The 27527-nt window shown below is 38.0% G+C and overlaps 2 protein-coding genes across 3 annotated transcripts in view; one reads left to right on the top strand and one right to left on the bottom strand.

The window, feature by feature from the left end:
* Positions 1 to 76: 76 nt before the first annotated feature.
* Positions 77 to 24631, bottom strand: LOC100373212 (uncharacterized). Of its 2 annotated transcripts, none has more exons than XM_002734213.4 (8): positions 24423 to 24631; positions 22761 to 22853; positions 13160 to 13282; positions 11082 to 11189; positions 10712 to 10834; positions 10004 to 10141; positions 9011 to 9187; positions 77 to 2131 (listed from the first exon to the last, which is right to left on the bottom strand). In XM_002734213.4, exons 2-8 carry the CDS (start codon positions 22849 to 22851, stop codon positions 1914 to 1916), a joined length of 978 nt encoding a protein of 325 aa, XP_002734259.1. In that variant the 5' UTR covers positions 22852 to 22853; positions 24423 to 24631; the 3' UTR covers positions 77 to 1913. The 2 variants fall into 2 exon arrangements, with proteins under 2 accessions (XP_002734259.1, XP_085353290.1); XM_085497164.1 differs by having other exon boundaries at positions 10712 to 10831.
* Positions 24632 to 26539: 1908 nt separating this feature from the next.
* Positions 26540 to 27527, top strand: part of LOC102801711 (uncharacterized) — a 32098-nt gene continuing 31110 nt past the window's right edge. Inside the window, exon 1 of the mRNA XM_085497163.1 lies at positions 26540 to 27011. Within this exon, the coding sequence (XP_085353289.1) occupies positions 26744 to 27011 (268 nt within the window). The 5' untranslated portion in view covers positions 26540 to 26743. The remainder of the gene's footprint in view (positions 27012 to 27527) is intronic.

The following is a 27527-nucleotide window of genomic DNA, read 5'->3' as shown; positions in this document are numbered from 1 at the left end:
CCAATGATATTGTATCAATAATTTGATCACTATAATTCAGTGGGATAATACACATATCATACATACACAAAATATGTTAGGAAATTAAAAAGTATTTATTTTACAAATTACATTGAATAAATTGAATCGAAGTTACAATAATTTACATTCTTAAAAACATAAGTAAACAAATAACATGTAAATAGCGAAGCAGTGCATACAAAAGTTTAAATTTGAACTCATTATCATGAACATTTATATGCCCACACAGTACATCCACTGTCTTTAATAGAACGTCACACTTGTTCATATTTGTTATTACCGGGTAGATATTTGCCTGCTTAGTGGTTGTAATGGTGGCACAGAGCAACAGTCCAAACTATTCAGTTCAGAGATAAGCATTGACCTTTCATGTAGAATATCTATTCATTTTTTCAGTGATACATTTTGTTGGAGGAGGCCTACTTTTCAATGCTTATGCAAATCTTTATTAGTTGCTTTAACTTCGATAAATTACAAATGCTAAACATCCTTTTGGAGCTAATTTGTGCATAATGATCATGTAAATTAATGATTTTTGGGTCTCTGCACCAACATTTAATAAAATTAACTAACTCTTAACAATGTAATAAATAATTTTTCAATTAATTGACACATTTCAACAAATTAAATTTTCAGTCAATGGTCGGATAAATGTATTCATGCCTACAGATATTTTAGTATGAGAAGTTTCAAATTAATACTGTGAAAGTTGTCTGAATCCACCGCAGTTGCAAGTAAATTGTCTGTGGAAACCATTACTGTCCACTCAAGATGATCAACAAATGATTTAGAAATTAATCAAACATAGCAGTCATCTGATCTTGTCTTGTGTCTGATGCTTCTGATCAGGTAACATTTCATCACAGTTCAATTGTAATGTACCGGTAATAAAATGTTTTGTCATAGAAACCTATCATTCATAGCAAATTGTGTCCATAAAATTTCACTTGCAACTATATTTCTTAAGACGTGTTCTATTTTCCTATGTATATACATGACAAACATTCATATACCGTAGAAGTATAGATATGTAGATTATTTTTTTTTAAGAACAGTTATTTTTTATATCATATCAGCCCATTTTGGAAGTAAAAATATATAGAAAAATATTTTTATTTACACAAACTTAAATCTTGCACAAAAAAAAAATTGAAATACATACAAATAATCATGTCCCTGAATAACATGACAGATGGTTATCATGGCGACAGTACTGAAGCTTTTAGAAAATATATACATTGTCATAGCCATTTGCCTATGTGCATCTACCTGAATAATGCAAATAGGAAACGGTGGGCAAGTAACCATGTAACCAGCACAGCTAACCAAATTACTGAATACATTCAAGTAACATTCTGTTGTCAGCCATCAAGACACAAAATGAGAATCAGTAACCACAAGCTGTGTGATTTTAAATAGAGGCACCAATTAAAAGAATTGGTTTTACTTAATTAATACTGAATAACAAAATGTACATGTAATCCTTCTCAAAGGTATACATTGTGGTGTATGTTTTTGACATGCACATCAAAAAGTGTCTGGGTAATCTGTAACGTTCCCATAAACTGTTGACTTGTTCAGTGTTAAAATTTTGTTCCAATTTTCACAATAAGACAAACCGACTGTACGATACTATAAAAGTCTCGCCTGGATTATTATGTATTTTGTTTCATACTTTGTTCAATTATGATCATATTTGTTAAGTAACATGAAATCTACACTACAATGCATTCAACACAGATACATGTGTAACTGTGAACCCATTGTCTTAAAGCCCTCACATATTCAACAAAATTCAAGAATCTTACGTTACTTAATTACCATACAATCAGGTTCAGTCAATTGACATATGCCCACATTGTACATAAAATATAATTACCCAGGATGCAAAACTACACTGGTTCACTGTTAAATTCTGTTTGCATATCATCTGAGGGTATCAAAGGTTGTTGTCGTAGTTTGAGAGCTTCTTCATAGCTAGGAGGTAACTCTTGTAGTAGTGATTCCTGCACTGTGTGGTAAGCTGGTGGTGGGTCAGTTGACACCGATCGTATCTCATCAGGTGGACTGCCATGTATGGATGCAGTGATGAAGGAACGAATTGTGTTATCTGAAATTTGTAAAATGTATATAATGTAATTATGAAGCTGCACGCTTCAATTCACTGGAATTGAACAATTATTAACCCTTTATTTATTTATGTACAATAATTACGGAGGTTTGGACCGAATCAAAGATTAATACATGTTATCTGCTTCATGCTTTCATTATTACTGGTTAATGCCATTAGGATGCAAAAAATAATTAAACAAGCAGCCTGTCGGCTGAGATAGCTCCGCTGTTAGCAATGCACATGGCAATTAAAGAACAGAAGATATCATTAGAAAATGAACAAATCTGAGAGAGGTCCACATGTAGTACCTATATGTATAATATATCAAAGTACCGTAATTGGACTTGCGGTTTTCAAGAAGAAGTCGAAAATATCACTTTTTACCAAAAATTACAAAAATATTCATCAAAATTAGAGAATTAAAGATATCATCATGAAATGAACAAATCTGAGAGAGGTCCACATGTAGTACCTACATATGTAATATCAAAGCAATTGGACTTGAGGTTTTTAACAAGAAGTCGAAAATATCACTTTTTACCAAAAATGACAAAAATATTCACCAAAATTAGAAAATTAAAGATATCATTACAAAATGAACAAATCTGAGAGAGGTCCACATGTAGTACCTATATATGTAATATCAAAGCAATTGGACTTGCGGTTTTCAACAAGAAGTTGAAAATATCACTTTTACCAAAAATTACAAAAATATTCACCAAAATTAGAGAATTGAAGATATCACTATGAAATGAACAAATCTGAGAAAGGTCCACATGTAGTACCTACATATGTAATATCAAAGCAATTGGACTTGAGGTTTTTAACAAGAAGTCGTAAATATCACTTTTTACCAAAAATGACAAAAATATTCACCAAAATTAGAAAATTAAAGATATCATTACAAAATGAACAAATCTGAGAGAGGTCCACATGTAGTACCTATATATGTAATATCAAAGCAATTGGACTTGCGGTTTTCAACAAGAAGTTGAAAATATCACTTTTACCAAAAATTACAAAAATATTCACCAAAATTAGAGAATTGAAGATATCACTATGAAATGAACAAATCTGAGAAAGGTCCACATGTAGTACCTACATATGTAATATCAAAGCAATTGGACTTGAGGTTTTTAACAAGAAGTCGAAAATATCACTTTTTACCAAAAATGACAAAAATATTCACCAAAATTAGAAAATTAAAGATATCATTACAAAATAAACAAATCTGAGAGAGGTCCACATGTAGTACCTATATATGTAATATCAAAGCAATTGGACTTGCGATTTTCAACAAGAAGTTGAAAATATCACTTTTTACCAAAAATTACAAAAATATTCACCAAAATTAGAGAATTGAAGATATCACTATGAAATGAACAAATCTGAGAGAGGTCCACATGTAGTACCTATATATGTAATATCAAAGCAATTGAACTTGCGGTTTTCAACAAGAAGTCGAAAATATCACTTTTTACCAAAAATGACAAAAATATTCACCAAAATGAGAGAATTAAAGATATCATTACAAAATGAACAAATCTGAGAGAGGTCTACCGAAGGTACATATATACCAAGTTTAGTAGTTTTCAAGAAGAAGTCGAAAAAGTAAAACATTGACAACGATGGACAATCACTCATATGATAAGCTCCGCTCGACAAAGTCGACAGCGGAGCTAAAAAAAGAGGTCACTGGGCAATTTTTAAAAAAAACTAAGATTTATATCTGTACTCAGATCTTATCACTGGATAAGGATACGTTCAATAGTACACAAGTTTTAGATTCATCAATTCTAGTTACAAGATATGTCTCGGTATTAGTAAAGATTTCCCCTAATATCATGAAATGAACTCATCTAAAAGAGATCCGTCCATTCAAGGGACATGAACATATCTACTATGCATCAAATCAATTGAATCAGCAGTTATCAGGGAGAAGTAGAGTAGCATTTTTGACCAAAAATGACACAAATATTTGCTAAAATTACAGAATTGAAGATATTGTGATGAAATAATCAAATCTAACAAGTCATTGAAAATGACACAGTCCCCGTTAAATTTTTGAAAGTTCTCTTTGTGCTCGTCATATTAAAGCGGAGGGGTTGTTGCGAGCGTGTCCTTGAAACTTGAGTTCCAAGTGGCGTATACAACAGATTGTATATTTACATCAAAACACGTGTTCCATGTAGTAGTAATATGGCCAAAAATAAAAACAGCCGTTATTCTGCCATCTTTGATCTGATTATGAAACACACTGATATGTATGATGTATGTGCCAAATAAGAATGAAAATGGTACATAAATTGTATATAGTAGTAAGGCCAAAAAGTCAGATGGCTGTCAATCGACCATCTTTGACCAGATTTTGAAACAAATTGTAATGGACATGCATCCTAACATGTATAAAGTACATGTATGTGCCAAATTTGAATGAAAACTGACAGAGCACGTCCAAGATACTGCATAAAAAAACAAAAAACAAGATGCCTGCCAGTCGACCATCTTTGATCCAATTGCGAAATAAATCGCCATTGACATGTAACCTAACATGTATAATCTATGTACCAAGTTTGAATGACAACTGACAGCGCATGTCCAAAATACAACATTTTCAAAAAACAAGATGGCTGCCAGTCGGCCATTTTGAATCGAATCGCTAAACCACTGCATGTGCATATGTCCCACACAAGATACTAGGCACATGCAAAGAATGAACAGAATTGGTCCACAGGATTCTGAAATATGACTCTGGACAGACTGACGCACTGACGGACGGACACACGGTCAGACGGACGGACAGACTCAGGAACTCACGAACGGTTGGGGACATGTATCCTAACATGTATGATCTATGTACTAAATTTGAATGAAAACTGACAAAGCATGTCCAAAATACAACATTTTCAAAAAACAAGATGGCTGCAAGTCGGCCATCTTTGATCCAATTGTGAAATAAATCGCCATGGACATGTATCCTAACATGTATAATCTATGTACCAAGTTTGAATGAAAACTGACAAAGCATGTCCAAAATACAACATTTTCAAAAAACAAGATGGCTGCCAGTCGGCCATTTTGAATCGAATCGCTAAACCACTGCATGTGCATATGTCCCACATAAAGTACTACCACATGCAAAGAATGAACGGAATCGGTCCAAGGGATTCTGAGATATGACTCCGGACGTACACACGGATGCACAGACGCACGGACGGAGGGAGACCGAATTACAAGTCCCCGTTTTCGGACTTCGTCCAAACGGGGACTAATAAGGGACCACCAAAGGAACACATACACAAAGTATCAAAGCATTTAGCACAGCAGTTTTCAAGAAGAAGTCAAAAATAGCATTTAAACAAAAAATATTTGCTAAAATAATATCTTCACTAAAGATTCAACTCTAATAGAGGTTCACTCATGGTATATATATATATATATATATATATATATATATATATATATATATATATATATACAGAGCATTAAACAAATCAGAGCAGACATTTTCAAAATGACATTTTTGACAAAAAAATTCATTAAAAATAGAGAATTGAAGATATTGATATTATCAAGAAATGTTCACTCAAAAGGTTCATCCAAGAAACATAGGTACCAAGTATAAAAGTATTATGGTTTTTAAAAAGAATTCCTTTATAAAAACAATAATGGATGCCATAAACGGATAATATACAATGTGATATTCAGGATGGTTTTTGGAAGGATAGGCAGTGAGGACAAAGGTATTGTGTCACACCATAAATCATTGACGATATTGAAATAGAATGAATTTTAATGAAATAGAAACAGACTACTTTGAAACAACTGAAGGGGTTAACCAAGGATGTGTACTAAGTCCCTTATTATTTTCAATATATATCAATGAATTTGCCAAAATTCTGCATGATTCTGACATTGGGGTGAAAGTTGGAGAACAAGTAACCACCAGACTTTTCTGGGCAGATGATGATGTTCTCATTGCAAATCAAAGAAAGCTTAGAAAGAACTCCCATATGCTGAGAGTATTGTAACACATTAAATATAATTCGGAATTACTTAGCTGAAAACTAATTATGCAAATCAGAAAATTAATATGAACAGATTTTAGTGTAAAATTAATGAGGTCTGCGCAATGTAACAGAAAATCTATGTACCAAGTTTGATTGAAATGTGATTAGAACCAAAAAATTATGAATTATTACACTAATTAGGGAATTAATATGAACAGATTTTTACCCCAAACTAATTAGGTTTGTACATTGTCCTTGAGCATCTTTGTACTAAGTTTCATTGAAATGGAATAATTAGTACTTTAGATATCAGTGTGAAAGCTTAAAATTGGTTAATTATGCAAATTAGGTAATTAATATGTACAGATTTTAACCCACAATTATTCAGGTCTGTCTATTGTCCTACAGCATCCATGTACAAACATTCATTGATATGTGATGATTAATACCTGAGATATCAGTGTGAAAGTTGGAAATTGGTTAATCATGCAAATTAGGTGATTAATATGCACAAATATTTACCGAAAACTAATTGGGTCTCTGCATAATTCTAGATTCATTGAAATGTGATGATTAGTACTTTAGATATCAGTAGAAAAGCTGAAAATTAATTATGCAAATTAGGTAATTAATATGCACAATTATTTACCGTAAATTTAATCAGGTCTCTGCATAGTTCTAAAGGATATATGTACCAGGTTTCATTGAAATGCGATGATTAGTACTTGAGATACCTGTGGAAAAGCTGAAAATTAACTAATTATGCAAATTAGGTGATTAATATGCACAAATATTTATCCGAAACAATCAATCTCTGCATAGTCCTTGAGTATGTAAGTACCAAGTTTCATTGAAATGTAATGCTCACTACTTATATCAAAAGCTGAAAATTAATTAATTATGCAAATTAGGTAATTATATGTACTGATATTACCATAAAAACTATCAGGTCTGTGCAGTGTCATGTGACATCTATGTACCAAGTTTCATTGAAATGTAATGATTAGTACTTGAGATATCAGTGGAAAAAACAAAAATTGACTAATCATTATGCAAATTAGGTAATTAGTATCCACAGATTATTACAAAAAACTAATCAAAACCTAGCATTAGTTCAGAGCATCTATGTACCAAGTTTCATCAAAATCCAATGAGTGGTTGTTTAGATATCAGTGGAACAGTCATGGAACCACTATAAAATAGCAAATTATCATGCAAATTAGGTAATTAATATGCACGAATTTTTACCAAAAACTAATCAAATCTGCGCATATGTTCAGAGCATCTATGTATCAAGTTTCATCAAAATCCAATGAGTGGTTCTTTCGATATCACTGGAACAGTCAAAAAACAGCTAAAAATTAGCTAATTATCATGCAAATTAGGTAATTAACGAGCATGGATTTTTACCAAAACCTAATCAAATCTGCACATTGGCCCAAAGCATCTATGCACCAAGTTTCATCAAAAACTGATGTATGGTTCTCGAGATAGCAGTGGAACAGTGGGACACACATACACACATACACACTTTGGAAATTTTTTATTAGAAGAAACCAACACATATAAATATTTAGGCGTTATTATTTCTAAAAATCTTAAAGACCATTCACAGTTCACTGAAATGTATAAGAAAGGATGAAACTAATAGTGTATTGTAAATCAATTATAAATCAACATAATAGGTTTGAATATGGTGATGTATTGTGGCATAGTATAATAATGCCATCTATCTCAGACTAGTAATACAACAGACGAGCAACGCGGCGTTTTCTTTTGAAGTAATGCGTGCCACGTTTGTTTAGGTTATCAGTTCTTATCGTACCGAGTAAACATTGCAGAGCAACAAGATTATCACAAAATAACGCGAGATCTATTCATATTCCAATCAACTATCGTGATAAATCGCGAGACATAGGTAATTCTTACTACCTCCATGACCACACTGAAAAATCAAAAATTACATTTACAGAAGAATTTAGCGAATCTGAGGACGATAGTTAAGAACACGTATAACACGTACTATGAAGTCGATTGCGACAAAATTAACGAAGCACAATGTGTGCAGAATATCCGGTGTTTGGTAAACTTTGACGGTGTCTATGTCAATACTACCGAGCATGGCACGCATAGTATATACAATTTAGCCAATTAACACCTGAAACAATAGGCGTTGCCAGTCTGTTGTATTACTAGTCTGAGCATCTATTAGCTATGGGTGTGGTGTATGGTTAAAGAGCCAATACCAATTTGGCAAATTTCTTTTCAAAAGTCAATAGAAATGTTGCAGGCACTGCTGTATTAGAGGATTTAAGATGTGCAGATTTAAGCTATGTTCTTAATAAATTTCAGATACAGTACTTGTTTGCTCTTGTTGCCGTTCCAAAGGCTTAATAAATATTATTATTATTATTTACATTTTTGTATCACCTATAGCAATTATACAGAATGAGGGAGTTTCCAGTACGATAATAGATTTCCATTATATATAATGCAAAGTTCTTCCTCATAAAACATTGCACAAATGTAGTAAAATTCTCAGTAGTGCAAAATTTGAAATGACTTAACATTGTCATTGGAAGATCCCTGCAAATCAGTGTTCTAAATTTAAATCTTCCAGAAATGGCCGTCAAGAGGCCAACTTGGATTGGAATGAACCAATAAACTATTTACGAGAGAATACACATACTGTATCTAACACTGGACCATTAATCAGTCAAGGCAGAAAACAAATTATTATTGAAGTTACTCATATTTAAAAAGATTAAACAGAAAAGTAATATTGATGCTTTACGTGTAAGCATGAAGTGTAATGGCAAAAGTTTGGCCAAAATGGTCATTTCTGTTGGTAACTACAGAGACATACCTAGTGTTGCAACAGTTTGATTTTGGCATCTCATTCGTTGCCGCCTGATGGAAGCCCGCACAACCAGTACAACAGCGAGTATCACAACAACAATAATACAGCCAACAAAATAAACAACATATTCACTTGGATGGTGTGACATCGCAGTGCTTTTGTTGTCATTGTCTTCTTCAAGTCCTATAATATTAAAATTATTTGTAGATGAGCGAGGGAAAAATCTTTCTCAAACTTGTATAGGTGTTTATATACCATATGATATGTGTGTTTGCTGTTATTAGACAACTATGTTGAAGTTGAGGTCAAGGTCAATCTCTATTCTGAGTTTTAAAAATCTTTTCCAGACTGGGCATATCATACTCCACAATCTCCATTTCTTCAAACTGGTAATAATGCAGTGACCAGTTTCTTTTATGGTGCCAACAACATCACTCCACCCTATATTGCCAACTCACAGTAATAACAATTACAGCGTAGCTCTTTCGACCACAAGGTTGCTTGTATATGATATGTGTGTTCTGAACTTTACTGACTGGATATGTATACTAGGTGTTTATATATGATGTGTCAACGAATACGAAAAACATAAATTGGATTGTTTATAAAAATGAATGTTAAATTAGAATACCTGCAACTATGATCTACACTAGACATTTTGTGTGACTTATAAATAATTTGACAGCATTCTTTGCAACCAAAAAATTGCCCACTTGATGAAGCATCGCGAATGGGCAAGGTTTTGAAAAGATTGTGTATCAAACAAATACAGTAGGTATATGTGTTTTTAATTTACTGCCTGGATATTTATCAGAATTTATGGTATGTATGAACATCAATGGCTCATTGACTGAATACATGAATCTATATTTCGATATTTAAACACTCAAAGCTTACTGACTGAACACTACATCTCATTTATTTCTATCATGTAGATATCACAATTTTGATATGTACAGAATTGACATCTCAACTTTACATGATTTACTTCAATCTTACCATTTCCAAATTGGCAACGGTCACCATGATAACCAACATTACAGCCACAGTGCCCATCATCCAGACAAATACCATTACCATTACAATCTGTACTGAACCTACACATACTGTTGGGAATCAAATTTAAAGTGGACATTTCTGTAATGAATGAAAAAATATCATTTGACCCTTTGAATGTCAATTTTTTCTTCTTTCATAAAATAAATAAACAAAAAATAACAAGTTTTGCACTATAATTGTTACCATATTTATTCAAATAACACTCCCACATCCCCCCTGAGGGGATGGAAAAGCTCATAAACAAAAATGATTTTTGCATGCCATAAAAAGCTACTGAAAGTAGAAACATAGGTTGTGTTGGTAATGTTGAAAAAGATTAAGATTATGATTAAAATCTATCATAATTAATGTAAGCAAGAATCTAGCAACAAGGAAACACATTTTTTTAATTTCTGGTTCCCTGTGAACAAGAATCTTGTGAAAAAAATAACAGATACTTGCTAGAATCTTTTCATAATTTATTGTCAGCAAAATTCCAGTCAGAAAATTGTAAGATTCTTGCTAGAATTCAGTGAGAAAAATCATACTGTCTGTAATCTTTAAACAGAAAAAAAAAAAAAAATTATTTGATGGGTTGTTTTATGAATAATAGTGAATATATAAGCAACACCAGTAGGACTTGTAATAGAAACGGTGATTGTAACTTACTACTGTTTTCACATGAATTTCCTTCATAGTCATCTGAGCAGATACAAAAACCAGTTAATGTGTTACAAATACCTCCATTCTGACACAGATTTATACATCCCCTTGGAGTTTTATCTTCTGCTACTGTAGCAAAACATGCAAGATTAAAAAAAATAAATAATGCGTTCAAGTCAATGTAAAAGGACACGGAACTGGCAGGATAAAGGTTAAACTATAACACATGGGAGAAAATGATATATTACCATACATGGACCTCAATCATCCAGATTTTTGTATATACACATTCAATTTTACTTCAAGAATTACACCAAACCGAAAGTAGGAATAATGTGTGAAAAAATGTGATCACAATATATTCTAGCCAACTTACTGAACTGACAAGCAGTGCCATAGTATTTATCAGCACACACACACCGTCTATCAATGCAAGTACCTCCATTCTGACATGGCCTTTTACAGGATACTGGCTTCTCTCGTACTGTTATAATAGATCACAATACCAATATTAATACAGTGCAAAGATGAAATCACAATTATCAATGGCCAATATTTTCATTTGACATATTTCTTGAAAATGTAGCTTCCTTTCAGTTGTTGGTAGACTTAAGCCACACACTAAACAACATTCACACAAATTAATGTATTTCTCATATTTTCAAGCAAATATTTTTAACAGTACATCAAAGCTTTCTCCGATTGGTTGAAATGTTGGGTATATTAGACAAGCATAAACGTACAGTGTACCAATATCCATGCTATACATGGTTCAATTCTTGGGTTAAATGCAAATCACCAACACCAGATTCAACAGCAAAGTGATGAAGCTGACAAACAGTGACCACATCAGCATTCTCTAGCTAACATTCTGCTAAACACCCATTCCTTCCAAAATGCTTCAAATTTGACTGTCTAGCTAAAATACTTGGTCTTTGAGCATTGTTCGTCTTTTCTGAATACTTGTAATCAAATTTATATTATACAGCTTGGATATCGACCGCGGTGAATATGGTAAGAATTTGTATTCCACAGCAAGTGTGTGTAAACTACACTTTGACAATGATCGGTTAACTTTGAAAGACAGTAAATACTTCATGCCATATTCAGTTTACTTTTCAAAAGTAGCTAATTACTATAATTGCTAATTGTTAATTTTTTTAAAAAAAAACATGACATTTTTTTGTCATAACAATTCCAATAATTCATCTTTGGAAATTCTGGAGAATTGTTTTTGATACAACACTGCATTCTGATTGGTTAATACATTGTAACAGATTTGACCTATCTGGTCAAAGAACATTGTTGCAGGTCAAATCATCATGGCAGAAATTGCTCTGCATTACAATATGCGTACAATCAAATGATAAAGACTTTGATTTTGACTGTTTTCTCACAAACACTAATAAATTTTACATAATAAATTCTGATAGTAGGTAATCAATATTGTAATAAAATGTGCATATTTTTTGTGACCATTTCTGTTTCTTCATGTAATGGTGTTGTGGAAACCAATAATGACTCAACTAATTTCACAATCGTATTTGCTCCAATGAGATGATATATTCTCCCTAATCAAGCACATGATGAACTGAAATTGTAATTTGCACAATTTTTCAAAGGGGTGTACCCCATATTTCTGGAGCTAAGTACCCTGGGCGTTAAGACGCTTGAGTACAATACAAATCTTTAACATGCTAATTCATTCTGTACACAATCATACTAAAAATTTTTTATAGCATTTCCAAAAATACTGTAATAGTGAGATATTTTTGGTAGTTGTACCAATATAATAATAAATAATAATAATAATGTTTATTTGCCATAGATTACATAAAAAAATAACAATACAGCAATAAATAATAACCAATAAATATTGATAAATAATAATAATATTAATCTATGGCTGGGAAACCGAAATTAGCTCATGCAGAGCTAGTCTAGTCTATTTCCCATCAAAATATATTTTTAAATAGCTATTTATTAAAATATAACAAGGTTATCACCTGATATTTGTAGAGCTGGCTGATATGAGCAATGTAATGGGCTAATATTATCCATGGAACACAAGCAAGATGATAATACAATCCATGAGTATCAACTAATTCTACTAATAAGTGACCAACACTGAGTGTCAAAATAACAGAGCATTCACAAATAATATGCTAAATAGGTTGACAGTTATGGTAGCCCATAGCTTTTAAAATTACCCTTCTTCAGAAATGACCCTTCTTAGTGATATTTTATCAAAATAAACTTTCACTTGCATTTATTATCATTATAGAATTGTTATCCATTCTGAAATTCTCATATTGCAGCGATAAAACGGTACTATGGGAGTGATATGCACCATGGTTAATGATAATTACCAGAATTCACTTCAGAAGCTGGCTAAAATTTACTACTATTGCTATGATAATGAGCAGATGTGCCGAAATGTAAATGTTATCTTACCGAACTGGCAAACTCTCCCGTAGTAGTTAGCTTGACATAGGCACACACTTTGATGACATATACCTTCGTTGCGACAAGGCCTCAGACAGGGTCCACCCTTTTCACAACAGTCTTCATTCAAGTCTACAATAAAAAAATGTGTTCTTTAATTTCAATGCATACAGCGGTGAATCTGGTGAATTAGAATGCTGGTATTTCATTTAGACAAATAATGCAGCATGGTATTGAGAGAAGCTCTGATCACATTTGGAGAATTTTATAAATTTTTATGCCTGCATAGAAAACTTATCAAACAGGAAAAATTGAACTGGTACTAGAATGACATACAACAATGGAAACTGGTACTACACTGGCGTAAACTGGTACCACAGTGGCACTTCATGTACATTGGCATAAACTAGTACGACACTGGCATTAACTGGTACCACAGTGGCACTACATGTACACTGGCATAATTACTGGTACCACAGTGGCACTACATGTACACTGGCATAAACTAGTACCACAGTGGCACTACATGTACACTGGCATGAACTAGTACTACACTGGCGTAAACTAGTACCACAGTGGCACTACATGTACATTGGCATAAACTAGTACTACACTGGCATAAACTAGTACTATACTGGCATAAACTAGTACTACATTGGCATTAACTGGTACCATAGTACCACAGTGGCACTGATTGTACACTGGCATAAACTGGTACTATACTGGCATAAACTGGTACTACACTGGCATAAATTGGTACCACAGTGGCACTACATGTACACTGGCATAAACTGGTACTATACTGGCATAAACTGGTACTACACTGGCATAAACTGGTACTACACTGGCATAAACTGGTACTACACTGGCATAAACTGGTACTACACTGGCATAAACTTAGGCGAGGGTTCTCCGAACCCGCCTATTCACATAGTTCATACCCACCATAGACTCCGGTCAGTCAAAATGACTATTTTGAACTGTAGGCATTAATCAGCGATTCTGCCGGTGACAGAGAGATAGAATCTAGGTCAGGGGAAGCCCCATGACCTCAAGATTCTTTTACCCCTTACGTCATGAACCCACGTGACCGAGGCCACATGGCAACGCCATAGGTAGTCGTCCATCACTCTAGTTCCTTTCTCTCCGCCTCGAGGACTTAGACCAACGCGACGGAAAGAGTGGGGAGGTTGGGGGACCCAGAGTCTATGGTGGGTATGAACTATGTGAATAGGCGGGTTCGGAGAACCCTAGTCTAAATTCACTACGTTCAATTACCCACCATAGACTCCGGTCAGTCAAAATGACTATTTTGAACTGTAGGCAAAGTCAGACACCGATAGGTGGCGGGTTTTTCCGAGCAAACAGAAAAAAAGAATGATTAAAGTCTTTTCCCAGTCCGGGATGAAAACAAACTCAAAAAACCTAAGTTAAAACCCAAGAAGGGTAGTGTCTTACCTTGCCTGTGCTGTCCCCGAAGCAAGAAACCAATGCTGCTCACAGCTGTGGTGACAGGGTTCGGTGCGCCCGAGAAAACTAGACCCAAGCCGAATTCGGGGTGGTAAGTTTGAAGTAGGACCGAAACAGTTCGCATGAGGGCGTAGGTCGAAAGAAGCGAAACCTGGGAGCTGCCAGGGAGTGCTAGTGGTACAGACAATCTGCCCACAAGAATGCCGAGACTGACTTATCGCCTATGCGCAGGGGCCCCTGCAGTCGTACGGGCTGGGTCAGCAAAAAAAGCCTGACCCGTTACGACGGGGCCTAACCTGAAGAGACCCTGCTCAATAGATTGGGTGTCTCTTAGGTAGTAGTTGATGAAGACGTTCTGTGTTCTCCAGAAGCCTGCCCTCAAAATGTGTTCGAGGGGGGCGCCTGACGCTAGCGCTAGTAAGTTAGCAATCGCACGGACCTCATGTGCTCGTACTTGGTGTCTCTGCAAGGTCTGTGTTGAGGAGGATAGTGTTCTATAGACCTCCAGTACAGTCGCAGTAATCCACCTGGAGATGGAAGTCGGGGAAGCCGGCTTATCTTGTTTGCCAGGGCCGTAACACAAAATCATGTGTTTGGTTCCCTGTCTGGAAAACCTGGTACGGTTCTCGTAGCAACTCAGCACTCGGACCGGGCAGAGAAGTAATTCCTCCTGATCCTCCGGACCAACCATATTGGACAGCCGGGGGATGACGATCGGTTGAGGATCGGGTCCTGGGATTTGGTTCTTGGCGAGAAACCCGATACGTGTCTTTAGTACAACTTGATCGTCCATAAAGGCGGCACAACCGTCCGCAAAGGACAGTGCACCTAGCTCTGACCGGCGCCTACCTGAGGCGAGGGCCAGTAGGAAGACTGTTTTCCACGTCAAAAACTTGAGTGGTGCTGAAATGAGGGGCTCAAAGGGAGGTCTGCTTAGGGCTGATAAAACAACCAACAGGTCCCAATCAGGCGGTTCCCTTGAACGGGCTCTGGGCCTCTGATTATGGAAAGCAGTAAACAGTCTCCTAATAATGGGACAATCGGCTAAACTTGACCCCAAAGAGTTTTCTATGGCAGGGGACAAGGCTGACCTGTAGCCAACGATTGCTGCGTAGGACAGACCCACTTCGTCAAACAAGTGCACAAAGAAGTCTGCTGGATGGCATGGATCAATCTCCCTTCCACTACACCAACCGGTGTATGCTTGCCACTTCGAGTCGTAGGCAGCGTTGGTGGAATCCCTGTTCGTGCTGGCCAGGACGTTGGCAGCCCGCTTAGATAGACCTTTCGTCTGCGCGAGTGTGCCATCCGGCTGGGACAGCAAGTCCGGTATGTCCGGCAGTACTACCGGTGTTTCTACTATCATTTCCAGCAGTAGCGGAAACCAGGCCTTGGTCGGCCAATTGGGCGCCACCAGAGTTAATATGCAGGTGGGCTCTTGTCGAAGTTTCTCCAGTACCCGGTGGATTAGCGGGAAGGGAGGAAAGGCGTACGCATCCATGTGGGACCAGGGGATCGATAAGGCATCCACGGCCCATGCTCCTGGTGTCGGCAGGAGTGTTACGTACGTCGGGAGCTTGGCGTTCTGGGGTGCGGCGAACAGGTCTATCTTTGGACCGTCCCACAGTCGAAACAGCCTGGAGGCTACCCACTGGGGGATCAGCCACTCCGGCGGCGCCTCAAAAGGGCGTCTGCCAGATCGTTTCTCACCCCTGGAAGGTGGCGTGCGGTTAGCTCCACATTGTATTCCAGGCACCAAAGGAGAATTTGCTCTGCTAGGACCGACAGCGATGGGGAACGTGTCCCCCCCTCCTTGTTGATGTAGGAGACCACCGCTGTGTTGTCTGTGCGGAGCAGGACACTGTGGTCTCGAACTTCAGGTCGAAAGTGTGAAAGTGCTAGGTGCACTGCTTTCAGCTCGAGCCAGTTGATATGGTGGTCCCAAACCCATTGCGGGGGCCATATTCCTTGGGCTTGTTTGTCCAATAGATGCGCTCCCCAACCTTGGAGGGAGGCGTCTGTTACCAGAGTCATGGTTGTGACGAGTGGGTTCAAGGGGACCCCCTGTCTGAGGTTGGTCAGTGACGACCACCAGGACAGGGTTTCCTTTACTTGGTCCGGGATCGATACCCGTCTGTTTAGTTCCCGTAGGTGAGCTCGGTATTCCAATAACAAGCGTTGGACCGGGCGGCTGCGTAGTGCGGCCTGGGGAACTACCCTTCGAACAGAGGTCATCATTCTGATGAGCCGCATTAGTTCTCGGAGAGACACTGAAGGTACGCTGACTAGGCATTCTGCTAGATTGCTTAGCGCTAGGCAACGCGCTTGAGATGAGCGAACCAGGCTTACTTCGGTGTCGAACTCCATGCCCAGAAACACCAACTGTTGCGTCGGGTCGGGATGGGACTTTTTGTGATTTACTAAAAAGCCCAACTGGTGAAGTAAATCCTGTGTAAGCCTTACATGTCTGGCTAAAAACCCCTTGTCTGGGTTGTGTATCAACCAGTCGTCTAGGTACGGATTGATGTGTACTGACATTTGGTAGAGCAGCAGCACTACCTGATTCATCACTCTGGTGAATACGTAGGGCGCTGTGGATAACCCGAAGGGAAGCACCCAAAATTCGAATACTTGGCCCAGATAAGCGAATCGAAGGAGAGGGCAACTCGCTGGGTGCATCGGTATGTGCAGGTAAGCGTCGCACAAGTCTAAAGAGGCTAGCCAGTCGAGTCGGTGGATGGAGAGTAGGACACTGGATGGTGTCTCCATGCGGAACCGATCGATAAGCACATACTGGTTTAGTCTGCTTAGGTCCAGAACCGGACACCAGCCGCCTGTAGATTTTGGTACTACGAATACATTTGAGTAGAAGCCTGGACTTAGTGCCAGCTGAACTATTCTGTGTATGGCGCCCTTTCTTAGCAAACTGTCTACTTCCTGTCTGATTGCTTCCTTCTTGCGGGGGTCCCCTGGCAGTGCCCCCAACGGGGGGAGGGACACTGACAGGGGCGGAGGAGATGTCAGTGGTATTCTGTAACCGCGTGCGACCACCTGGAGCGTCCAGGGATCGGTTACCCGCTGCCTCCAAGCCGGAATGCACCGGCGGAATCGGCGTGCGACAGGGATCTGTGGCCATGGGTTCGGCGGTTGCAAGAGGGGGGGGGTCTCCTCTACCGTGAGGTGAGCCTCACCGTAGATCTCTGGGGTTACTAAGCTGTAGCCTGATCTCTTGCCGAACGCAGGCCCATCTCCCCCCCCCCCCGAGGTAAGCGTCAAACATGCTTACCCCGCTGCCGGGGATGATGACCACCCGAGGAGGAGGAGAAGCCACCACCTGGTCCTCTCTTTCCTGGGGGCGCGCCGTTACCCTTCCCTCCCACGGATGGGTACGAGCGCTTGCCTCCTGGCTGACTCTGTTTAGCGGAGCTAGTCCTAGGGCGTTGTGCTTTCTGTGCTTGGGGCGCCCTCCGTTTACCCTTGGCAGCGGCCAACTGGCTAGCGGATTCGACTTGGACCATTTGGTTTGTTACACCCTGAAGCTCTGCGACTGCCCCCGCTATCTCCCCATTAAAGAGGGTGGAGGATCTCCAGTCTGCGTAACTGAGGCAGTGGCGTACCCCCTGACTCAGTTCGCCGACGAAAACACACGCGTCTAAAACCGCGTCTCGCTGCACAGTAGTAGCCCAGGCCAAGAGAGCCGTATGACACTGGAGGATATCGCACATAGCCGTACGGTGGCCTACCATTAACTGTGTCGCCTGCTCTAGGAGGCGAGTGCGTTCTGCATCTGAGGTCTCAGAGTCCTGGGCACGCACAAGAATGCGCTCCAGTGTGGCGTCCACAAATTCAAGGAAATTGATTGGTCGCAACTTCGCTCTCAGGGCATGTTGGATAGTCTCAGAATGGGTCGATGAGAATGACCATGGAACGCGGCCATCCCCCAGCCCGGGGCTTTCAGCGTTACCTCCTCCACGGCTGACCAACGACCGCCCCTAAACACAGTCTGCGCACCGTCCCCCACGCTCAGCGCTCGGCTGGACCAGGAGAGACGTGCAGATGGGGTCGATCTGGATCCCGGCGCCTGTGATCCCATCAGCGTAGAAGCGATCGTAAACGGCTGCTTAAGGATCGAGGGTGGGGGAATATACATAGCGTCACCTGGACTGATAATATTCCGCATCACCCTAACGGCGTGGCTCACTGAGTCATTACGCAATGTGGACTCTGAGGGGCCGCCCGAGGTACCCACTGTGTCCGACGCGAGTGAACTGCAATCCCTCAGCCTAAATATGTGGGCGAGAGCATGTTCAAGAGTGCATCTCATGACAGGGTCGGTTCCCTCTGGGAACGCCTGTGGGTAGGCGAGAAGGGAGTCGAAACCCACAGCGGAACTTGGACTTGAGGGTAAATTAACCAGTATGTTCTGACCCGAACGCCCTGCCCCAAAAACGGAGTCCTGGCTACCAACGTCCCTGTTGGTGTTACGTGTCTGAGGTTCACGAGGAGACCTGTTGCCACTAGCCTGAGCCTCGGCCTCCCCCGAATCAGCGGGGGTGGGGGTGGGGGTGCTGTCATGGCTGGGAACGCGGGGTTCCCTGGAAGAGACTGTTTAGAATGCAAACGGTGCTTTCTGTGTTTCTTCCTACTTGCCGGCTGAGAGGCCGCAGTGGAGACAGCTCGCTCCGCCTGCAGGTGATCTACTCAGCCTGTCAAGGACGCAATTTGCCCTGACAGTCCTTCGACCAATGCCCTCATTTCAGCAGCATAACCGGAACGGTGCGAGGATGGGTCCACAACAGCACCCAGCGCGGGCCCCATAGGAGGAAAGACCTCCAGGGGCACAGCCTCGCTGTTGCCGGTAAAGTTGGGAAACCCACTGCCTGAAAACAGACTGTAGATGCCCTCCGATCAGCGGGGGGAGGCCGACAAAAATCGGCACCCCCACTATCGGGCCCTTTGCTTGGTATCCCGGTATGAGAACTGGTAACCGAGCGCGAGGACTTGTCATTCATGACAACGCACAACTCACTCATACCCATGCCGGTAGCACTTGCCGCGCGACCTTTTCGCGAATGAGCGACACAGTCAGTCTCGGCTATTTTGACATGCTGCTGGAACGATTCCCAGGCTTCCGAACCCCAGTGATTACACAAATTCTCTGGGCAGACACCCGAACCCCGAGCGCACGTGAAACAACGATAACACTTTGAATGCGGGTTCCATTCCTGCAATACCTGCGTACACTGAGTACAAATCCGCCTAAAAAACTGAGGAGACAATACCGGCGATGAGCCTCTGGCGTTGCCAGTGCATCTGTCCATTTCTAAATACATTAAAAATAAAAGACGACATGCATGAGGGAAAAGAATTATAGGTGTAAAAGGTGCCGCCATGAAATCAACATGTGACTACGTAGAGGCGCCGGGTTTGATTTCTTTGTTGTGGAAAAGCATAACACACAAAGGGGAAAACGACACGAGGGTAAAAAGACAAGAAAAACTTATCCTACCAGCTAGAATGTCGGATGCCGTGGCTGCGGCGACGACCCACGCTAGAAACCCGGACAGGAAAAAGCAACAAAGCCAGGCAGAGCCGCTCAGAATCATTCCCCGACGAGGTGAAGAGTGATGGACGGCTACCTATGGCGTTGCCATGTGGCCTCGGTCACGTGGGTTCGTGACGTAAGGGGTAAAAGAATCTTGAGGTCATGGGGCTTCCCCTGACCTAGATTCTATCTCTCCGTCACCGGCAGAAACGCTGATTAATGCCTACAGTTCAAAATAGTCATTTTGACTGACCGGAGTCTATGGTGGGTAAGTGAACGTAGTGAATTTGTACTACTTTGGAATCAAACAGGTACTCAGCTGGTACTACACTAATGTAACCTGGTACTATATATAGACATACACTGTGTAACCAGGCACTGCACAACCAAAAACTGGTAACTACATGTACAAGTAAATTTTTTTCTTAGTGGAATTTGCCAATCTGAGAAAAAAATTTTCTTTTAAATTTAAGCATTTTGAATTCAAATGAAATGAAATCAACATTTCGCGATAACAAATTTGCTTTTTAGGGTTACCTATATTCTATATGAATTTTGGGCTCAGAAATACGAAAAATTATTCTAATAACTTAGTGAATAATATTCACATTACAATTCCTCCAATTTGATTAGGCCAGACTTTTTTTATTCCTTGTTTCTCAAGTTTTTATAAGTAAATTCTTTTGAAAAAAAATAAAATTAAATCTTTTTTTTCATTAGATTTGTGTGATTCTCAAAGAATGAAATAAAATTGTATTGTCGCCAATTGTGGCACAATTTTCAGCATAATGAGGGATTCCACAAACCACGCCGCCGCCATGCTCGCCTAGTAGTGTCAACCAGCATGCAGAGAGGCCAATACCCAAGATTCACTGTCAGGCGGCGGACGAAAAAAAAATGAAGATAAAAATAATTTTTTTAGCAATTTTTTGCACTCACAAGTCGGTGGGCGCGAGAAATTACGCTGAAATAAAATTTTATCTTTATTTCACTTTCAGCTCCTGTTCATTCAGCGGGTTCGCGAAACAAGGGATAATAAAAGTCTGCATTTAAAATGGCAAATAAAAATGTTTTTCAATAAAATAAAATGTTACAATGGTCTGGTATGTTACACAGGAACTACGCAGTAGTATACATTACTAAACAATGTGAATATAGTTTAAAACACACAGTAATAGAAGACTCTGAAGCAACTAATATGAAAATACTGTGATTGCATGGGGACTTCCTCTAGGCAACTGACACATTGCAAACCATATTTTGACACTGTTGCTGTGTTAAAAATAACCGAGAATTGTATAGGTCTTAAAACCAGCAACATTATATGTACCATGTTCTATTTATGATTCAATGCACCATAAAAACAACAACAATCAATAACAGTGTTTATGTCCTGTACAAAAGTCTCTGTGTCAATTGAAACACAACAGCAATGTTTTATACACTGTTTCAACAGGAAATGAATAAAAGGGTTGTTTAAGCGAATGAAAATGTCATTACATACAGTAAACTGGCGATGTTTCAAGGAAGGATGAATAAATAACATGTCGGGGGGGGGGGTTAGATGACTATAACTATAGACAAGTATACTTTATGTTTGGTTACATATAAGATTTTATTAGTCCCTCTTCAGATGCATCATGCAATCCAAAAACAGAGATTTATGGATTGACCTCTATGCATCCATGCGTGCATGACATGTCTAGACTGACTACATTCAAACTTCACACATACATCATAAATAAGAATATACATATGCACATCAATTTGTTTAATGATCTGATTCAAGATGGCTGAATGGCGGCCATTTTTGTAATGAAAAATCATCAAAATCATTTCTCGGTTGTTTACAGATGGATTTTGTTCAAACTCAGTACATACATTGGACATTATGGGACCTTGATGAACATCATTTTGTTTTTAAGTTAAGATTTCATTTAAATGAATGTGGTTCTAGTGGCTATGGTCCAAATTTTTAATATTATTTATACACTATACATCATCTCATAGATATCAGATATATTGGTTTGATGGTTCGATTCAAAATAACCGAATAGTGGCCATTTTTGTGCTAAAAAAATTATTAAAAATCAAGCATTTCTGGAATTCCGGAACTGGATCTCGCTCATTTATAGATTGATTTTGTTCAAACTTGGTAAATACATTGGACATTATGGGTCGCTGATGCACATCATTTTGTTTTTAAGATCAGATTCAAAATGGATGATTGGTGGCCATTTTGTATTAATGAATGCGATTCTAAAGCCATATCTCTGACATATCTCTGACATGCTTTGACTGATGTTCAAATTATTCCTTATTTTTTTAACTTTTGGTATCTATCCTAATGGTACGAGTCAATAATAATAAAAGTATCACAAACATGACATATAGTCAGCTTGAACAACCTTAAAGAGCTACACGTATAAAGAAAATATAATCATTGCCAAATGAAACGGTGACTGGAAGAACAATAACTGACAGTGAGTGGGAGGAATGTGGGTGGAAAGTGATTTGCTTTTTTTTTTTGCAGCTGTTTCACTCATTCTTGTAATTCATAAACCCCAAGAGGTGAAATATAAACTACTTGCTTACCTTGTGAAATTACCACAGTCATATAAACGCTACCAAGTGAAATATAAAACACTAGCCGGCGATACATCAATCTTTGACAACTAGTCAACATGTCTGAAAAAATAATTGTGTAAACATGCAAATATGAGTCATTTTGTGTGACCCCTTAAAATTAATTTATTTAGTGACTGCTAGAGGTGGGTGGCAAAAAGCTATATACCAGAGCACACTGTTACATAGATGAATAGCTTTGAAGCATAAATAAATTTTTGGGAGACAGTCTTGTGAAGAGTAAACCATTGTTATGTTTATGTGTACAGTACAAACTCTTAGTGTAACATAACATAAAATTTGAGCTTTCTTTCAAAACTGTTATTTAAATTGTGTAATTTCTCTAAACATGTCTCATGTATTAACATAGATAATATCACAAAAAATAATTTTAAATCAATGATGACTACGATACTGTCCTACAAGAACATTGTGGTAGCCAAGTCGAAAAACAAATTATTCCCAAAAATAATGTACACCTCAAATGTCAAAACAATCAAGTTGTTAGTGTTCAACGAAAATTTGAAAATATTATTTTTTACCAAAAATTACAAAAATATTTTCCAAAAATAGAGAATTGATGATATCGGCAGGAAATGAACAAATCTGATAGATTAATTTCACATTTCACAACAGCCAGAACCAAATTACTTTTTTTTTTGTGTTAACCACATTCTGCCTTACGGGTTTGCGTTGGTACGACTTGGCTACCACAATGTTCTTGTAGAACGGCGTAGTTATTTCGACCATCAGGTCGATTGTTTAAACACTAAATTAAAATTTTATTAAGTTTAAGCAGAGGTACATTACTTGGGGTTTGCAACTACGATGACATGATACCAAGATCCCGTTTCAATCTTGCTCTTGCGTATGCGTTCCAACTCAGAAAAATGCGAATGCGCATGCCCGAGGTAACTAGAATACTGAGATGCCCAGGTGGATCAAAATAGCTGCTCACGATATGACGGAATACGATAACTATATTTTCTGTACATTTTCGATGTATTACATTTTTTCACTATGAATATGGCAATAAATGTTTTATTGATTTTTACAAAGGTCGTAGCATCAGTCTCGCTATCTACGAGATGAGACTTGAATGGGATCTTGACATGATGTCACCATACAGTACTATGCGCATTGCAAACCCCAAGTAATGTACCTCTGGTTTAAGTAAAATTACCTACTACACAGTTAATAATGCTTATATCTATCTAATTATGTTTTGTATGTGTTTTTTTTTTTTTTTTTACAAAATTAAGTACAATTTAAGTACAAAATGCTAAGAGGAAGTTTGAACACTTTATGTATCATTACTGCATTAAAAAATATCGAAAACAGAAACCATGATATAACTACATGATAAATAAGTATTGATCTAATTATGATTGTCCGCTCACGTGACAGTGATTTGACCTCCTCCAATAGACTTGTTGATATTGGACGTCAATAAAAACACACCAAGCTTACAGTGAATATACGCGTGGTTTACTAGTATACATGGCCACGTTGACAAAATAAGGTGAAGAAAAGGTGAGATAAGGGGTCAGTTAATAGTCAGTTGACGGTCCCGAAACAGCAGCGCCACAAAAATCAAAATATTCTGTAAATGTTATTGTAAATTGACCTTACCTTCTGCGGTTTACCGACAACCAGGCAATTTAAAACAACCATTCGTACAGATATGCGTACTATGTGGACTCCACGATGATTTAATGGACTAATATCTCTCAATATGTATAAATACTTCGTCAAAATAATGCGGGAACAAGTCAGAAGAAGTCAAGTTTCAATGTTCTCACTCATTATTTCAAAGAACAAACAAACCGGAAGTCATTTTAGGGCGTTGAGCATGCGCATACGCGGGACTTTCACACGCAGAAGTTTTACGATGTTTCACGTCACAGAATAGCCGGTGTTTTTTATAATATATTGGAATTTATGCCTAACTTCAACCATCAACCGATGAATTATCATGACAAATATATTTTTCAAAATGACCGCTTTAAATTTTATGTTATTTCAGTTATACAGTACGTGTTACGTATTATTTCTTTCTCAGTTTTATTTATACTGTAAGTTGTTGCTGTGATTTCTACTAGCTCAACATTGGTACGATTTTGTTCTGATCGGGAATTTGAAATCAGTCTCACGTCAAGCTTAGGTGGAATGTCGTTGTTTGTAACGATGGTACATTTTTGTAATTTACCGTCATCTACTATATTTTCTCCTCATTTCATACCATGTAATGGTTGGAATTTATTTAAGTGGGAACTTGACTTAGTATATTGAAAGTATGACCTAATTTCCATCTTCTATGCTCTATATTCTAACTTTAAAGTGAAAATAGGTGGGCCGTTCCGACACGCATTGGTAAATTCATACAGTATATTGAAAATCGAGCCTGAGTGTATCAATAGTGTAAGTAGCAAACTCAAAACAGTTCATTTAAACCAAGGCGATCAAGTTATGCATCATAACTTAATGTGATACAGATTCGATGTCAACTTTGTAATCTATATCACACTAGATGAGGAGTGTGTTATATAAGATCAGTGTGATATTAGATCACTGTGGTTTCTAATGTTAGATGGTTTCAAGCTCAGACTAGTTGTATTACTAGTCTGAGTTTCAAGTTAACAGGATTAGCGGCCAGCTCATTACACACGATTACACAGCTCAAAGTAATCTTATTGCACAAATTTGATTTTTCATGCGATCATTCGGGGGACATTTAAAAACAAATGATATGCCGAATTTCATACTAAGCAGTAGACTGCATGGAAAGGTGTATATTTTAGTCAAAATTGAGCTTTATGTCAAAATCAAAAGAAAAAAAGAAAAGAAAAGAAGTGTACATTTCACCGTTTTGAGATCACTAATACTATATGTCATTCTCATTTAGCATCCTTATTTATTTATTTATTTATTTATTTATTTATTTATTTATTTATTTATTTATTTATTTATTTATTTATTCAAATTTTATGCAAATGTACTACGCCCACATTTCATTTATTTTATTTTGATTGTTGCAATTGTCATGTGAATGATACTGTATTACAATCTCCAAGTGACGGTAACATATTTTTCAAGTTCGAAGTTCAGCTGCTTATAATTCTTTGTTTATTTGCTCCAATGAAAATATATATTTACATATACTTGTAAAAATAGCTGCCGTGGTTCATATCCCTCTTGGTTGCCGGCCGTCATTTTCATTTGGTGTACACTGCCGGCCACTAGAGCTCAGACAACCAACCAGACTAGAGTAATTTATTTATGTAAATGTAACATTTTTTTATTCGATATAAAGTTCACTTCTTTCTTGTTCTTTGTTCGCCGGATTTGACTGTGTCCCCGTGATCAATTCAACCAAGGATTTATCAAATATGTGGGCCATTATCCAATATCCTTTATTCAACATAGAATGTAAATGTAGAAAATGTTTGGAAAGAAGAAGTTTTCAGAATTAATAATCTTGATGATGTACTAGTAAGCTGTTTAGTGTTTTTGTTCAATACCACATTTAGTAGACATCCAAGGATACAAACATATACTGTATATTATGGTTTGTATATTTTTGGAGTGGTGTATAACACAGCGGTGAAAATATGAAACAAATTATATTATCCGGTATTGATATTTCCAACTTTTAGTTGCCTGTGTGTAGCGGTAAACAGGCATCACAATAAACACAGATGTCGCCCTCTATCGGTTAACATTGCTTGGTATTTTTGGGGAAGTGAACATTCTGGTCACACTATGTGATCGATATACTAGTACATATAGTTCTCATTCCGTTATGGAATCGCGCCGCGAAGGTCGAATGCGTTTTAATTGGCTCTCTAAATTGGATCCCCACTGTTGTAGAGACCAACAGAACCAAACCATCCCCTGACCTCTGAGTGTTGACTGACTTTCTTCGTTCAGGTCGTTCCGGGGTTTGTCCGATAATGTTCATTCGCAAAGCAAGATGTCGCAGTTTTGTCGTCTTGATTTCGATCGTGTTGTCGCTTCAGATTATACTGTTTGTAAAAATTTACAACACGGAATCTGGAAGTACAGAAGTTGCCATGGATCCAGCAGAAGTAGTTAGATGGGAAAACCACGGCGAATTATTCAGCGGAACCAGGGAAAGTTTTGTTGAGATGTCGAATATGTCTGCACATGTAGACAGTCAGTATGATAAGTACGGCATCCTTGATAAGCTCCAAGATTCAGGTAAAATATCTTTGTTTTCCAAAAATAAATTCATATCAGAGTTTTTTTCCATTTTTGTTTACATGCGTACTGAACTGATTTAAATACTGAACACAGTTGGTAGATTTGGATTCAACTGTGTTGACATGAGTCTGCGTTGCCGCGGCGTTGTGTGTGGAACAGTTTTTCAAATAAGAATCGTTTTTTACTTGTTAAACAATATAAAACAACTACATGCCATTTTATGTTTTTTTAGTGAATTTGGCTCAGTGCGAGGATTAGCAGAATCGTTATTTAGCTAAAAGTCCCAATTATAATTAAATTAGGGGAAATACAAAGATTATAACTAAATTAAACTGTTTTGCACTGCTGTAACACTTTATTTTCACTGTTTTGATGATTTTGAGCAATTTCTCTGGGTTCTATTCAGCTATCTATTGTTATTGACTCCTGTGTGCGAAAACACATTTAAGTCAATTTCAAGCTTTTCCACTGATATAATCATTACATTTCAATGAAACTTAGTACATAGATGTT

The sequence above is a fragment of the Saccoglossus kowalevskii genome, chromosome 3 (genome assembly GCF_978046115.1).
Source record: "Saccoglossus kowalevskii chromosome 3, keSacKowa6.1, whole genome shotgun sequence".
Taxonomy (NCBI): domain Eukaryota; kingdom Metazoa; phylum Hemichordata; class Enteropneusta; family Harrimaniidae; genus Saccoglossus; species Saccoglossus kowalevskii.
Note: the sequence above shows the minus strand (reverse complement) of the source record. Positions and strands in the feature narration are given on the sequence as shown.

Bases quoted from the DNA above. Each gene is read 5' to 3' on its own strand.
- LOC100373212 (XM_002734213.4), bottom strand. From the start codon at position 22,851: ATGTTGACTAGTTGTCAAAGATTGATGTATCGCCGGCTAGTGTTTTAT. The intron at 11,190-13,159 runs GTAAGATAACAT...CTATTATAACAG, and splicing joins CGGGAGAGTTTGCCAGTTCG to TACGAGAGAAGCCAGTATCC. The intron at 10,142-10,711 runs GTAAGTTACAAT...CATTCATTACAG, and splicing joins AAATTCATGTGAAAACAGTA to AAATGTCCACTTTAAATTTG.